The 17160-nt window shown below is 35.2% G+C and overlaps 1 protein-coding gene across 1 annotated transcript in view; it reads right to left on the bottom strand.

The window, feature by feature from the left end:
• Positions 1–17160, bottom strand: part of LOC144974568 (uncharacterized) — a 57495-nt gene that overhangs the window by 23210 nt on the left and 17125 nt on the right. Inside the window, exons 3-9 of the mRNA XM_078917567.1 lie at positions 12009–12080; positions 8992–9063; positions 3323–3460; positions 2477–2620; positions 1704–1844; positions 1242–1313; positions 636–707 (exon numbers count right to left, since the gene is read on the bottom strand). Coding sequence (XP_078773693.1) covers positions 636–707; positions 1242–1313; positions 1704–1844; positions 2477–2620; positions 3323–3460; positions 8992–9063; positions 12009–12080 — 711 coding nt within the window. The remainder of the gene's footprint in view (positions 1–635; positions 708–1241; positions 1314–1703; positions 1845–2476; positions 2621–3322; positions 3461–8991; positions 9064–12008; positions 12081–17160) is intronic.

The raw sequence follows: 17160 nt of genomic DNA, 5'->3' as shown, positions 1-17160 counted from the left end.
CAATAACAAACACCACAAACAAATCACATAAAAAAAAGTCCTAAATATGCGTGGTTGATTTAGTCCACAGATTTCTTAATCAAGTTTACCTTCGTTAAACACACACATAAAATAAAAAAAACAACAACAAAAAAACAATTTATTTTCTCCATCACAACAATAACAAACAAAAACAAAAAAATAATAATACTAATAATAACCAATAAATAAAATAAAATACAATATAATAATAATAATAATAATAATAATAATAATAATAATAATAATAATAATAATAATAATAATAATAATAATAATAATAATAATAATAATAACAACACCGACAGTGGCCCGGATGACGCAGGTTCGAATCTCATCCCAGTAAATTTTCTCTTTGGTTTTCTTTACTAATTTTCTTTGCTTTCTTTCTTTCATTCTTATTTTTTTTTACGTTTTTAAATAATTCTTTTTGCATATTATGTATATTATGTTGCGGCAGAAGGGGGGGGGGGGGGGGGGGGGGGGATGCCCAAGCCACCTGATAAACAGATCTGTGATAGTAAAATTGAAATCACAACCACTGGATCTTAATTATAATCGAATACTTTTTATCTAAATCAACAACAGACAGACAAACAAATGTGGTAATTACTCACAATTTTTCCAGGACTCGGCAAGGTTTCCAAGCATCTGTCTCAATGCTAGAGATGTGGTTGTACGAGAGTGTTCTGGGAGTGATGAGAAGAAACACATTTATATTGAAAACTATAATATCACATTCAACTGAAACAGTTTATAAACCGGAAACAAAACACACAAACAAGCATGCAGACACACAAACACATACATACACAGAGAGAGAGAGAGAGATAGAGAGAGAGAGAGAGAGAGAGAGAGAGAGAGAGGGAGAGAGGGAGGGAGAGAGGGAGAGTGAGAGAGATAGATAGATAGATAGATAGATAGATAGAGAGAGAGAGAGAGAGAGAGAGAGAGAGGAGAGAGAGAGAGAGAGAGAGAGAGAGAGAGAGAGAGAGAGAGAGAGAGAGAGAGAGAGAGAGAATTTTATGCATTGCTATTAGTTACATGTTTTTTAAAAAAAGAAGATTGAAAAAAAATCAAACTTCTTTTTACAATTTTATCAATTACGAATATTATACATTTTGACGATTTCCAGTGTTACCATGGTTATTGAAGGAAACAGAGGTTAAATCATGAGAACATTATGTGATTAAAGTTAGAAAAGTGATTCGAGGAATACTTACAATTGCTTTAAGGTCATTAAACCGTATAGCCATCCCTTAGTAATATTGGTGATGCGATTGCGATCCATTTGGCTGGTTGAAGAAAAAAAGGGTATAAATTTGAAAAATAAAGAATAAATAATACAAGTTTCGAGAAAACAATACAATAAATGATGTACATGAAAATGCGAGGAAGAAACCAAAAAAAATAAAATTGTGACAGACAATAGAATTTTTGTTTGAGATAACTAAGATTAGATTCTATGGGGATTTTAAAAACTGTTTTCTTCAATTTTCAAAAAACTCCAAATACATTTTCCAAAAATTGGTAAAACGTAACTCAACGCCACCAAAAAAAAAAAAAAAAAAAAAAAAAAAAAAAAAAAAATTAAATAGCATAATAAAACAGGATCATTATATTAATTAATCAATTTGTACTCGTACTATTTTGCATATTTCCAAATACATATTATGAAAACTTACAGATTGATGATCCTGAGCCCGTAGAAAGCCCCATCCCTAAGGGCCACAATGTTGTTCCTCTTCAATTTGAGCACCTGCAGACTGTTCAGGCCCTTGAAGGTAAGGCCCAGGATGACCATCAGCTTATTACGCATCATCTCACTGAAAGAAAAGAAACGGGTATTTGAATTGACAGTAAACCGGGGTCCATGCAAGCAAGGTGTCAAGATACAAGACGCTCTAAATGTTAGAGTTTGTTTTGAATCATTTTTACTTCATTTCAGTCTTGCCAACCAACCTCAACCGTTTGAAAATCTTTCTCATATTTTTTCCAATATTTATGCTCATTTTCTCATATTTTTTTCCAATATTTATGCTCATTTTCTCATATTTTTTCCAAGATTTATGCTCATTTTCTCATATTTTTTTCCAATATTTATGCTCATTTTCTCATATTAAAATATATATATATATATATATATATATATATATATATATATATATATATATATATATATATATATATATATATATATATATATATATATATATATATATATATATATATATATATATATATATATATATATATATTTAGCACATGCAACCCTCCAAAATTTCAAATTTAACATTCGTTAAATTAATAACAAAACAAAACAAACAAACACGATTAAGAAATCACAGTATAAAATCATCCTTTATCACTTCTTTGTCAACATTTCCGCCCTTTACAGACAAGACTGCTTCTGAGGCTAACAAACTAGGGCCGACTGACTGACTGACTGACTACTTACAGTGTCTTCAGCTTGCCCAGGTTGTTGAAGACGGCCTGTGGGAGATCTGTCAGCTTGTTGCCATTCAGCTTCAACACCTCCAGCACCGTCAGGTTGTTTAGGCTGCCTTTCTCGATAGCCGATATCTGGTTGTTATTCAGATTCCTGGGGCAGAGAAAATTCATATTTTAGGATAAATCATACCACACAAAAAAAATACACAAAAAAAACTAGAGAAGAGAGGGAAGAGAGAGAGAGAGAGAGAGAGAGAGAGAGAGAGAGAGAGAGAGAGAGAGAGAGAGAGAGAGAGAGAGAGAGAGAGAGAGAGAGAGAGAGAGAGAGAGAGAGAGAGAGAGAGAGAGAGAGAGAGATAGATAGATAGATAGATAGATAGATAGATAGATAGATAGATAGATAGATAGATAGATAGATGGATGGATAGATAGATAGATTAAAAGAAAAAAACAAAACAAACAAAATAAATATACACACTTGAGCGTTTATATAATAATAATGTGTTCTTTTACAGCGCTAAACGCCCACCGAAGACTCAAAGCGCTTTATAGTACAATATCCACTAGCTGTGCTTAAGGCGATTTACAAGGAGTCTCTAACCAACAGCAACATGTAAGACAAGATGATGCCTATTAGGAATATCAAAATTCTTTTTTTTTTTTCCGACAGAGGCAATGATGTTAACAGTCAAGTACTCATTTTACACGCGAGTGCGGTGAGAGGATTGAATGTGAGTAAAGAGTCTTTTCCAAGTCAGCTTTCTCTGGTGGATTGAACAGGTGAGTGTTTTACTTAATCGCATACCACAAAAGGGCAACTTGCTATGGGAGTTCTAATCCAGACAAAACTTACAGCAGTTTGAGAGGACATCCCGTTGGAAAACTCCCATTGGCAAGACTAAGGATGTAGTTGTTGGAGAGGTCCAGATGATCTATCTTGGGCATGGCTTGAAGGACGGGCAGGGAGATGGTCACCACATGGTTCTCACGCCTGGGGGGAAGAAAGAAGATGATAATGTAGTGATTTTAAAAATGACATTGATCTTACTAATCTACAGTTAAGATGTGATGAGATAATGATTTTGTTGTTGTTGTTGATGATGGTCATGATGATGATGATGATGATGACGGTGGTGGTGGTGGAAGCAGTGGTAGTAGTAGTAGTAATGGTGCTGGTGGTAGTTCACAGGGCGGTTAAGGAGGAAGGATGGTCAAGGGCAGGGGAGAATGTAAAACGTGAAAACTTTTAATGCATCTGAATATTTTGCACATGGAAATATCCATTTTACATCCACTTAAAAAAAAAAATAAAAAAAATAAAAAAAATAAAAAAAAAGAAAAAGACAAAATGCCTTATATCATAACTGCATCGCATTATCACACATTATAAACCCCACTCGCTAGATTGATATCGACGTGGTATTTTCGCCCAAAGACAAAGATACATTATAATGTCAGCTCCTATCTTCTAATCAGCATATCCACTTTTCCGATTCAAGGTTTTAAAGAACCGTTTAACCAGTTCACTGTCGTTAGTTGGAGAGACACGTGACCGATTTAAAAACGACCCTCATCTTGGCAAAAAAAAAAAACATGGGACCTTTCCTTACGAACTGGTTAACTCTCTCCTTACCAGCCATTTTCAGGATTTCCCCCAAAACTTCAAACCCAACTAACACAAAAATAGATTTTTTTTCACTCAAACACAACAGCAGTAAGTTCTTGCGATAAATAATTTCTTTAGCATAACATGCTCTACAAAACACTGTTCATTTTCTTTAAGTTTTATGATGTACAAGAGAAATTTGAACAAGAAAAATGGTTGGTTGTATCGTAACGAATGTGACGATTTTCCTGTAGTTGGTAAGGAGAGGGTTAAAAGGAAATCCTTTCAAGAGACCTTTTCGTCGCTTTTTATCCATTTCACCTGATTCAATCGGTCTGTTGTATAAATGCCACCATAACACACATATCATTATCTAGACCACACCAAATTTACTATCCCAGTGTTCTGAAGTAAGACTAGCGTTATAAACCTCTCCTCTACTGTGTTCTGAATAAACACACATTTATTATCATCATGCTGGCCAGAGAAGTTGTTGTACTTTAAATAATAAGTCGATTAAAATAAATTAAAAAATACAAACTTGTCAAAAAGTATCTAATCTTAAACTTATTAGAAATCTCAGGTTTGAGATTTTTGACAGGTCATTTTAATCGATCGATATTTTAGTTTTTAGTTTTCTGACCTGAATGAATAAATAATAATGTGAAATTGAATGATTCATCTTAACTACGCCACTACCACATCATCTCATTCATCTGTGGTGTTTCATTCATCCTGTTTTGTTGATAAAGGGGAAACCCGAAACGTTCGTTTGATCTGTTTTTTTTTTGTAATTAAATTGAAGCTTACATTCAATTTCATATTATTATTTATTTCTTCGAGCTTCGAGCAACATTTACATGACCTGAATGAAGAAAAGTGTTCTGCCACAGACTGTGTAGCTTCGTGTAGGAAAGCGTGGGTATTCGTGTGGCTATACTGAAAAAGCTTATGAATGACAAAAGACTACAGCAACTAAGCAAGCCACAACGGTCTTTACCGAATTCTACTTCTCAAAAATAGAGAATGTATTTGCCTGTTTATGAATGACAATGAAATGAATTCAAACCAGCGCTCTCCTTTTACCACTCTCCCAAGAAAACATCACCACATAATGATATACACCTAGCGTAGTGAGCAACGCGAGGTGGCGGTCTGAGGCAAAAGTTAATAATAATAATAATAATAATAATAATAATAATAATAATAATAATAATAATAATAATAATAATAACAATAACAATAACAATAATAATAATAATAATAATAATAATAATAATAATAATAATAATAATAATAATAATAATAATAATAACAATAATAATAATAATAATAATAATAATAATAATAATAATAATAATAATAATAATAATAATAATAATAATAATAATAATAATAATGAACTACTAAAAACACATATCTAAAAATAAGAAAAGACCTGGATAGAGTGGAGCAGCACAAAAACATTATGTCATGCTCAATGAACGTTTCGGGTACACTGTTTATCAACACAATATTATGCCCACGCAGCTTAATTGAGAATTCAAGAGTACCTAGCAAGATACCTTTATATTATCAATCCACAACTCACAACATGTTTATTTTGAAAGACGCTTAGTTAAGTTGTTTACCTTAACAGTAGAGATTGTAATTCTCTCTTATTTTCTTCTTCTTTAAAAAATAATTATTTTTTTTAATTCAACAATGCTTTTAATTCCCGTTAACTTAAAAAAAATATTCTTACTAGTGGAGAACCCGCAATATTGACGGAGAAATAAAGGCTATTACAAACAGTCATTCATCTATTTTCATGATTTAACTACCATAATGCGGTTAACATAGATCGAGATGAATCTTTTGAGCCATGAACAATCAAAAATCTATATATATATATTTTTTTTTTAAAAGAAAAAATAATAGGCTCTTCCTCTCATCCGGCCCCTACATGTATGTAAATCGTGACCTATGCATGTTTAACACAGTCGTGTACTGGTGTGTAAATGGGACAAGACATTCAGTTGCTGAATAGGCTCGTTGAACGGAATATGTACCACTAACACTACCACCCACTTAAAAAAAAAAAAAATTGAAAATCACCTGACAAACTTAAATACTCGAGAGACGTGGACGGGACTTGCTAATTTAACAGATCAAACGAGTTTGAGTCGTCTACAAACACAATGGAGGATGGGGATGGAGAGGGGGGAAGGGGGGAGGGGGTGGATGTGAAATGATTAGACAGATCTCACGGGTAGAGTGTTAATTTGAGGAAAATAAATGTGACATTTCCATTTGGAAATCTGAATATTCATCCAAAATTTGTTCCATTTCTTATTAAAGCTTGCTTTGTTCTTACTTTTATTTTTCTTGTTATTTTTTGTTTCTTTGCTTTTTTTTTTTGTTTTGCTTTTCTTGTTATTTTTGTTTTGTTTTTGGTTGCGACAATATCAAAATTAAATGGAGATTGATCAAGGGAGGTTGGACATACAACAGAATCAGCATTAGGATAATAAACAAGATTAGGAAAGGTAGATATTGGGGGTCTGTACGAATTGGACATATATCAGATGAACTAAAGGAGATTGGCTGTATCAACGGAAAGTTTAAAGATCGTATCCATCCACTTTCGCGCTATCATTTTTTTTGTTTAAATCTATATTTAAAAACCGCCTGATGGGCACAGATCAGAGAGCCCCTCTAATCTGTTTATGTTTATCTGTTTCTTTTGCTTTTAATTAGCTACGTATTTTCATAATTAGTCCATGACAGTGTATAAATCTGTGCTAATATAACGATGAATGATGTGTAACATAATAATTATTTCCATTCAGGATCATTAAAGTATATCTTTTCTTAATCCGACCCAAAAATCGTCTGTAAAAACATTTGACGTAAAACTTGCTACCTCAGAGAATATAATAATTTGTTAACCATTGGTTATGATATTATAAACACAACGACTACCTCACTGAACAAGTCACCCCCTCTTATCACTTATCATACCAAATGCAGCTTCCTCTTCACTGAGGTCAAAACGCACCAACCAATTAAGCTATAAGCATCAGCTTTTAAGCAAAGAAGTCCCCTAAAAAGCGCGACCTTATAGAGGTAAACACAGAGGAAAGCTTGTGCATAACTCTATTTAAGCAGTGTACGATTATACTCTAACCCGACAATAACATTAATAAAATAATAATAAAATTGAGCTTTAAATAACGCAATATCCACTAAATGTGCTCAAAGCGCTTTATAAGGGGTCCCTGGTCAACAGCAACATTTAGCAAGTAGGACGGGACATGACACGTGTTAGGCGATATTACAATTTTTCGGACAAAGACAACGCTGTTAACGGCCAGTACTCATTTTAAACCTGAGTACTGTGAGAGAATGTGAGTAAAGAGACTTTTCCAAGGACTCAACTATGCGCCGAGTGCGAGGCTCGAACCCAGGACCTTCCGATCCGAAAGCGAGTGTCATACCACTAGACCACATAGTCGCACGATAACATCAATGGTGTTTGAGAAGAATGAATTGAGTTTACTGCTCTCGTGCTTGGTAAACATGGTCAGGCTCCTCGCAATGACAAAAAAAAAAACATTATTTTTTCGTGTACGTATTTACTTCCTATATAATAATATCGATAAATTAAAATATATCCCCATACTTGTCAAAAATCTTTAAATCCTAAACCCGACGAAAGTCACATGATGAAGACTTTAAAAGATTAGCGAGCTGGGGGTTATTTTAATAAATACAATTTAAAATAGGAAAGAAAATATTTTAAAAAAAACAGAAAAAAACAACAACAACAAACGTTAAACAAACAAAATAATAAGAAAAAAAAAAGGAAAAAAAAAAAAAAAGAAAAGAAGAAGAAACAAAGAAAGAAAGTGAAGGGTTTTGTTGACGTGTGTTATTATGAAAGTTATCACACGAAAAATAGAGGGAGAATTTACGATTCGCAAGAAAGCCAGTTTCACCGTTAAAGGGTTAATAAAATAGTAAGAAAATTTAGTCCGAATGACGGCTGAGTTGCCTTAATGGCCCAGGCACCTGGGGGTCGCGGAGTGCTTTGGCACCTTTATCAAAGGCCGTGCTACGAGTACAATCCAGTACATATTGTACACGATTTTATTGGTATATTGTTGTACTCGGATGATAGCTGTGCTGTGCTGCTCAAACAAGTGTGAATATTTAGGTGGTATGTGGTAGTATTGTCTGTGTCTGTGTGTTTGTCGTGTGTGTGTGTGTGTGTGTGTGTGTGTGTGTGTGTGCTAGAGACTTGGGTGGAGCAGCAGAGTCTTCTACAATTTACAATAGTTGTAAATGTATTTTTTGGTTTTTATTTTGTGTGTGGTATCGGAGTTGGAAGTTGTTGAGTGTATGTAAGAGATGGAAAAGACCACAGAAAAGACCCGAGATTAAAAAAAAAATCTTTTGGGCGAAGAGAGGAGGAGACGAAGAAGAAGAAGAAGAAGAAGAAGAAGAAGAAGAAGAAGAAGAAGAAGAAGAAGAAGAAGAAGAAGAAGAAGAAGAAGAAGGAGAGAGAGAGAGAGAGAGAGAGAGAGAGAGAGAGAGAGAGAGAAAGAGAAAGAGAGAGAGAGATGGAGAGAGAAAGGGAGAGTGAGAGAGAGAGAAAGAGAGAGAGAAAGAGAGAGAGAGAGAGAAAGAGAAAGAGAGAGAGAGAGAAAGAGAAAAAAAAAAAAAGAGAGAGAGAGAGAGAGAGAGAGAGAGAGAGAGAGAGAGAGAGAGAGAGAGAGAGAGAGAGAGAGATGTAGGGGTACAGGTACAAGAGTTTTACAGATAAAAGGTGGTTTTGTGGGATGCGTCAAGAGAGAGAGAGAGAGAGAGAGAGAGAGAGAGAGAGAGAGAGAGGGGGGGGAGGAGGGAGTAGAGAGTAGGTAGTAGGTACGTACATGGTCAAGTGGGTGATATTCATGGGGATAGGGAACCGTGGGATCTCCGTCATCTCGTTGCCATCCAGGATCCTGAAAGGGAGAGAGAAAAAAAAACAAAGTGCGCCTATAAATATATATAGCTACATAAGAAATATTCGGAAGTGCAAAAGCAAAAAAAAATAAATTAAAAATTAAAAAAAATAAAAATAAAATAATAATAATAATAATAATAATAATAATAATAATAATAATAATAATAATAATAATAATAATAATAATAATAATAATAATAATAATAATAATAAAGAAAAAAGGGGGGCGCTTGGAAATGATACAACAAACCAAAAGAAGAAAAAAAAATTAAACCAAAACAAAACAGCTCAATAATAATGAGGCCATTTCGTGCAAAATCGTGTAACGCTATCGTCTGGTCATCCCCGAAAGAATAATAGTTCAGATATTCCAACTTGTATGGATGTACAGGGCCAACTGGAATCGCCAAGTTATTCACACATGGGGGATGGACGATAGTGTCCAATTGCAAGAGAGAGAGAGAGAGAGAGAGAGAGAGAGAGAGAGAGAGAGAGAGAGAGAGAGAGAGAGAGAGAGAGAGAGATATTATAATTATAACTGGACTTAAACCAGGATAATCAGGCTTACAGTACACAACTCAATCCATCTGCAAACTTGAAATTCCATTCCTAAACCCAGTCAAAGAATTTGTTTAAAAATAAAATTAAAATAAAAAAATACATGACTGTCAAATTTAAAGAAAGAAAATGAGAAAGAAAGAAAGACATTTTTAAATGAGAAAAGCGGTATTTTTTCTTTTCAGGAAAAATTGTTAACAATTAAAAATTATCCATACATAAATAAAAACGCATTAACCAACAACATGAGAAAAATAAATAATAAACAAAATAAATCTGAAAATTTGAATAAACATGGCTGTGAAAAGCTTAACACAATGTTTACGTTTCAGAGACCGGGAGAAACCGAAGAAGAACTAATAAACAAAGAAGTCTGCAAGAGAGGTCAAGATGTTAAAACAAAATACATCTTTTAAAAAAAAAACCACACACACACACACACACACACACACACACACAAGAAAAAAAAACAGAAAAACAAAAAAAAAAAATCCACGTATATCTCGTGGCATATCTAAAAGAAAACATTTTCTGAATAACCGTGAATTATATAAGTATGCAAGTCTGTTCTCTTCGACACCATAGATATTACAACTTACAGATTACCCATCTCCCCAGCACATACTTGCACCCGGTCTTGAATATAAATAAATTATGAGGAAGAACATCTTGATCCAATAGAGTTAATTTGAGCACTTGGAATAACTCGCTGTTATCAGATAGCGGTGAGCCTGGATCTAATACGCGGATACGTGAAATGTTATACTATACAGTAGTCTCCGCAAAAATTCCCGATGCCAGAATGGCAGATGATACATGGGATTGCTGCCTACAGCTTATCCCCCCCCCCCCCTTTTTTTTTTTTGTTCTCCCCCGCCGTGGGGATGAGGGGTTGGGAGGAGCCTGTTTGTTTGTCGGAAGGAGTGGGGTGAAAAAGAATTATATATATATATATACTACTCTCCACAAATCCAAAAATGTCATTTTCACAATTCACATCAAACAGAAAGGTAAAGACCACAATCAATCTGCCCCTCGTTACCAATAGGTCAAAAGAATTCATTATCAAGTAAAGAGAAAGGCGATTATTTTATACATTCACACCACGGAATGATGTTCCCTTCAATGGTGGATAGATAACACGAAAGACTAGCGAATGAATGTATAGTAAAGTACAAAAGTTGTAAAACTTGTGGTATCGAAATGTCTGGTAAACGCGTGTCGTGTGTTTATAGAGTAATCGGGGTAAAAGTTAAATTAAGTTAACCCAACACACTCGTGTGAACGCCTGTATATTGGGGTACGAGCTAGAGTTATAGATAGTTCGAAGATGACGCCACTCAGGTTTTTGTTATTGTATTTTTGCCATCCGCGTTTATGAGTAATGCTCACTGAACTGTATTAACCCGACTATAAACGTTCATGGATACACACAGTTTTGTGTGTTGGTCCGTTATACTCCCGGATGGCAAAGTTATGAGCTTCTTCGCCAAGCGCATACTATCTATATTTATAACTCTATATCGACTCGTAACAAACCCAAACCAAAAACATTAATAAATGGCAGCCAGGCAAAATTGTTTGACACAAGCCAAGAAGCTTTTCACAAAAATAGTGTCCCCCCATCTTACGACATTTAATTTAGAACGCTAACTAATGGGCACTGTTACCTCAATCAGAATGGACGTGGTCGGTAGCGCTCAAAAGGAAAGTACGAAATGGCGAACTGCGATAAAAACTTCGACTTTCTGTATTTGGAGCAACTAGAGTATGTAGTAATAAAATTGGTTTTGCGACAATAATTTTCTTTGTAATCTAGAAATGTAACTTAAATATAATAAGCCAAGAATTGTGAAAATGCTCCAAATCCACATAAAGTCTCGTCAGGACGCAAAGATAGGTTATTTGACGGGACCTTAACTGAAAACTCCGGATAACAAATCAACCATCACAATGAATGAGTAAAACCGTTTTTACCTTTAAAAGAAATATTCAGAACATGTTCGTCAATTAGGCAATTAGAATCTTACGTACCTGTGCGCCAGGTCAGGAGTGTTCAGACCATAGCAAAAAGTTTAAAAAACGAAATATAACGAAACTCTAACATATTGCGAACATTTAGCCCAGCCCAACATCACTCAAAACCAATCGCCGCATTGGATACCAATCGAAACCGTAGTCCATATCTATACTGAAGTCATTTGATTTGACTAACACGCTCCACTCTTCCCCCGTTCTCCCCGCTTAAATATTAATTGTACAAAAAGAAAAACAAAAACAAAACACAACACACACTAATTTTTAAAAAGAAACCACCCCCCCCCCCCCCAAAAAAAAAATAAAAAATAAATAAATAAAAATCAAAACGCCGCTTATGATACTTACAGAGTTCTCAAATTGATGAGGTCCCTGAAGACGGTGCCATTGATGACGCTGATAGCGTTGTTACTCAAATCTCTGGAAAAGAGAAGAAAGAAAAGAAAACATGAATATTTTTAGAATTATAGCTCACAATAAATGTGCTTAAAACAAAAACAAAATGATAAAACTGGGGCGCATAAACGACTCAAAACAAGTGGCCAATAGCTACGCCAACAGAGACAACGCTATTGACTGCCATGCACTCATTTTACACCTGAGTGAGGTGAGAGAATGTGAGTAAAGTCTTTTCCAATGACTCAACAATGCGCCGAGCGAAGCTCGAACCCAGGACCTTTCGATCCGAAAGCGAGTGTCATACCACAAGACCTGCACATTATTGTGTAACGTATAAAATCAAATCGCGACGATACTAAAAGACAGACTTGTCACCAAGTCCCCAGGTCGCTGCTCTATGTCGCATAGAAAATCTACCGCAGATGGGCGCGGCTCTGTCATCAGTGTATAAATATAATAACATACTCAAGTTGAACATTGAAAATTTCAGCAACGATCTATCTAAATAAATTGGTAACAAATACGTAATAATAAAGCGCAAAAATAGTGTAGTAGAAACCAGTCATATTCTATGTAGCAAGAAAGAAAGAGCAGGAAACGATATGTCCAAGTTTCTAGCATGACAGAACATTAAAGTGGCCGTGTCTAATGAGGGCAATAAAAAAACAAGGTCCTTGTACTTATAGTCCAACCAAGTCGTGGTAAAGTAAAGAGGCGGTTGCATGGTTACTAAAAGTTGTAAACCAATGTCTCAACACACGACCTGATAGTCTTACATGTTCGGTCTATCTGGAGATAACAGGATAAAGAAGGACACCGAGGAGCGGGGGGAAACAAATAAAACTTACGAGATTTATTATAAAGGTTTTATTGATATATGATGGAGGGAGCTGTGTCAAAAGGTCACTTCGTAACGTACCCCCGTATTATTATGAAAAGATATCGATTTTAGGTTGGTTTGAAGAACCAAAAAGGAGTCAGTTTTCATCAATGTCTCTGGGCTGAATGATAATTTATAAAATATCGTTTTATTTTTTGTTCTTTTTTTAAAAATTCAAAATACAGATTATGTGGTACACAAAAAGAATAGCGGGACCCGAACGGCATTTCAAAAGCATCGGAAAAGTGTGCAGAAAATGTCGACATTGTTCACAGTTCTTATCCTTTTTTATTTGTAAAATAGATTCCTATTATAGTAACTTTTCATATCGGAACTTTTCATATCGGCCTCTAAGTTTTTCGGTTACTTATTATTTAGCGGGGAAAAAAAAAAAACTAATGGAAACTAGATGTTACGATTATGTCTAAAAATCTTGAATTACTTAATAATAATTTGTGCGTGTGTGTGTGTGTGTGTGTGTGTCGAAACGTTCCGAAATGACCTTTTAGCACTTTTAGCACCACCTCTAATATCATCTTTGACACCGCCTGTGAACTATCGGGTTTATCGATTGAAATAAGCCAAATAAATAAAAAATAAATAGGAAAATGCGGTAAACGGAGGAGAATATAAAAGCAAAGAACAAGCAAACAAACATATTATATTCAAATCAGATGAGCCGGTTAGAAGACAACGGTGAGCGTCGGGCGACATGAAGGAAATGGTTGATAGCCAGAACAGAATCAGATAAGGAATAATAAACGGAAAAAAACAAAACAAAACAAAACAAACAAAAACCCAAGATAAAAGGGAAATAAAAATCAGACGCATCAATCAGTCCAGACTGATTTAATTCGGCTAAAAAGGTCAGCCCTGTCATTAGAGTCAATGCGGCAATAGGTGAAAGGTCAGGGGTGACAGTAAAAGGACCAAGGAAAATATCACCCACTGAATAGAATAGTGGATAGGTGAATTATATACTCTGTGTCGGTTAAGTTTAAATTTGACATGCCGTTAACTAAAAGCCATTTCAGCGACTGGACATGAACTTATTTGGGAAAACAGTAGGTGAAATGGATGAACGTATCGGATTGGCGGTTGTGATGCTGCTACTACAACTTCAACAAGAACATCAAACAAACAAAAAATACGCGCGGGACGTTTCTATATCAAACATTTGGTCAATCCACAACAACAGGTAATGACAGAACAACGAAGAAAAAAATAGTAATATATCAAATGCCAGTAAAAATGATGTTTCAGAATAACAACTTTTTTCTCCCCTAACAATTGGATAAGGGAATTGTTCTAAGCCCAAAACGTCACTAGACAGATTATATCCCAATTTTCTCCGGCCCTCCATAAGCCCTCAGATTCAACGAATACTTTGTGGTTTCTAGGTTTAGACAAGTCATCCTCGTAATTATCATCAACAGAACATCTAAAAAGAAGAGCTTGGCGCATATCCTCTGTATTGTAATAGGATCTCCACCAAGGACAATCTTCTAACGGGACCATAGGAGAAAGAACGAGTATGACATACGCTGATAAAACATCTTACATTTTTTCAAAAAATTTGGCCAAAAATGACTTCAAATTTCGATGAATTAAGATCACTAAGTCTAAATGTGGTCAAACGTAGGACATCTTATTCTCAGAATTGAGAAGAATTGGCATGTTGAAGGCAGTTTTAAATCATAATAATATTTGAACTTTTAAATAAATCCTAGCCAAAATATTTCCAAAAGGTGCTATGCCAGCGCACTGTAGTGAATGGGTAAATAGTCCTTGTTAGTTCAGACCCAACAAGACTGTGCAGGAAAACTGTCAAAAACCGTCTCTTATTTCATCTCATGTCAAGCGACGGGAAGACACGGACTGTAGATTGAAGTAGAAAGGTGCCGAGGTGTGTAATATTCATACTATAATATGCATAATGCAGTAGGTACAACTAAACTACGCGATGCAGCAAGTAGATAGATGTTAGAATACAGCAAGCTGAAGACCAAAAATTCATTTAACACGTAGAGAGATGTCAAAAATTATTTCAGCTTTGAATTACGTGTATTAATTTTAGCTAAGCCGTGTTGGTACGGGGGGGGGGGGGGGGGGGGTGTAAAAGGGGCCTTAACGTGACCCCCCCCCCCCACACACACACACTCTCTCTCTCTCTCTCTCTCTCTCTCTCTCTCTCTCTCTCTCTCTCTCTCTCTCTCTAAATAACAAATTATATACAAGAACATCACGAAAGGACAGTCAAAATGGTCAAGACTGCAAAGATGATTGTCTTGGACCCACCAAGTAAAGAAGGGGGCGGGGAGGAGACATACTGCACGAACAAAGAATGCAATAACTACAAAATAGGGAGTTTAATTAAACATTCAATCCAATACATCGTCTTAAAAACTAATTACCATCCTTAACTTGCAATGTGATCAAACCCAGCAAATAATAGTCATGTACGACATTCATAGTGGGACGTTAATATTTCGTATTATAATTGCAATGTTATGAAACTTAATTAAGTTCATATTGCCCTTTTACCAAATGATAAATCGGTAAGTGGTAAAAAAGGCTGCTTTTGTTATCGTTGAGAATCGCCCAGTGTGTCAAAAACGTGTGAAAAATAACGCTCAACAAGTGAAACGTATCTGATTATTATTTAATTGTTATTATTAAAAGACTGATATTGTTATTATAGTTAAGACAGTTATAATAAATGTAACCGTTACAATAATGTGTCGTGGACCCATACGATATATAGTACCATAATCCATATCAATGCTTTAAAAACAGTCCACTTTCAAACAGATAGGAGATGAAGTGGTCCTACTCTAGCAAGGCCCCGATGTCAAAGCCCACAAGTGTTAGTGTTGGGAAATGATAAGATAGCGTTATCACCATTCAATATGACAGGTGCTGGTCGCGGACAAAATAACCCGAATTTCAACAAACCGTTTAATTTTGTTGCACATACCATTAAGAAAAGAAAAGAAAAAATACCAAATAGTCATGAACCGGTATATCAAAAAAAAGATTGTTTTTTTTTGTTTTGTTTTTTGTTGTTGTTGTTGCTTTTTTTTTTTTTGGGGGGGGGGGGGGGGGGGGGGGGGGAAGAGAGAGGGTTCACATGTCACCCAAATACTCGTACAATGTGCAAGAACAATCGTTTACTCGTTTCTTCTAGACGACTCCCAATTGGACCTAAGCATGAGACCTCAGAGAAGATGTCTTTATAAAGTAAAAGTTGATTTCTAGAAAAAAAAATGTTTCGTGTTACAAGATTGTCATTTCCTTTATTTCCTTGGACAATTAAAATTGTTAAAAAGTCTTGTCAAAATTGCATCTACAAGATATCCAGTTATTCTGAAGGATAAATGTGGAAATGACACAACCACACATTCATTGAATAAGTTAATCAAATCAGAGCATTGACAAATAACTAAGAAGTTAAGAAGCTGGTACAAAAAAGAACGGCATGGCAAAGATAGTGGCGTATGCGAGGCAAGACAAAGCCAGGCATATGTTATTTACTATCACCACCGTTGGGGGTTTGAAGAACTTGGAGAAATTTGAAGATAGAGCTTGATTAAAACCCACAATCTTAAAAGGATCAACACTTTGCGGAATTCAGAAAATAAGTAAGTAAGTAAAAAAAAAAAAGGCGGTTAGTAAGAATTATCATGAGAAATGCCGGAGTGTAGAAATTATTGTGAGCAAAAGCCTAAGTCCAACTTCCCAATTTAAAGATGTCACCGGTTTTCTCAATAACGTTGACTTGCCATTTAACGAAAATGGTCCTCATAAAAGGGAAACCTGATCGAAAGCAAAGTATACCATGATATGAAAGGTATCTGTGCGGTTCGTTAAACAAGGCCAGCTCTCATCGTAGAGAGCGTGCGTTATCGCTTTCTTGGGGGGTTATCGTGACTGTCGATAACCATTAATACCGGGACCAGACAACGACAGGAGGACCACATTGTTGAAAGTACAGGCTAGCGGGACACAACAAGACTCAAGGGTATTTAAAGAGTGAGGAAGATAAAAGTTATCATTGTTGTCTTTAACCAAAAAAAAAAATATTTTTTATAAAAATCACATCTTCAATGATGATGATGGTAATGAGTCGTCATAGATCAAAGTCCTAGATAATAAACATGTTTCAAAAATTGCGGCAAACAACTAACTGAAAACAAAATCGAAGAAGTTTGAGATAATGAG

Source organism: Berghia stephanieae, chromosome 6, assembly GCF_034508935.2.
Source record: "Berghia stephanieae isolate SIO BIC M18660-M18661 chromosome 6, UCSD_Bste_1.3, whole genome shotgun sequence".
Classification (NCBI taxonomy): domain Eukaryota; kingdom Metazoa; phylum Mollusca; class Gastropoda; order Nudibranchia; family Aeolidiidae; genus Berghia; species Berghia stephanieae.
The sequence above is the reverse complement of the archived record's forward strand: the minus strand, read 5'-3'. Positions and strand labels throughout refer to the sequence as shown.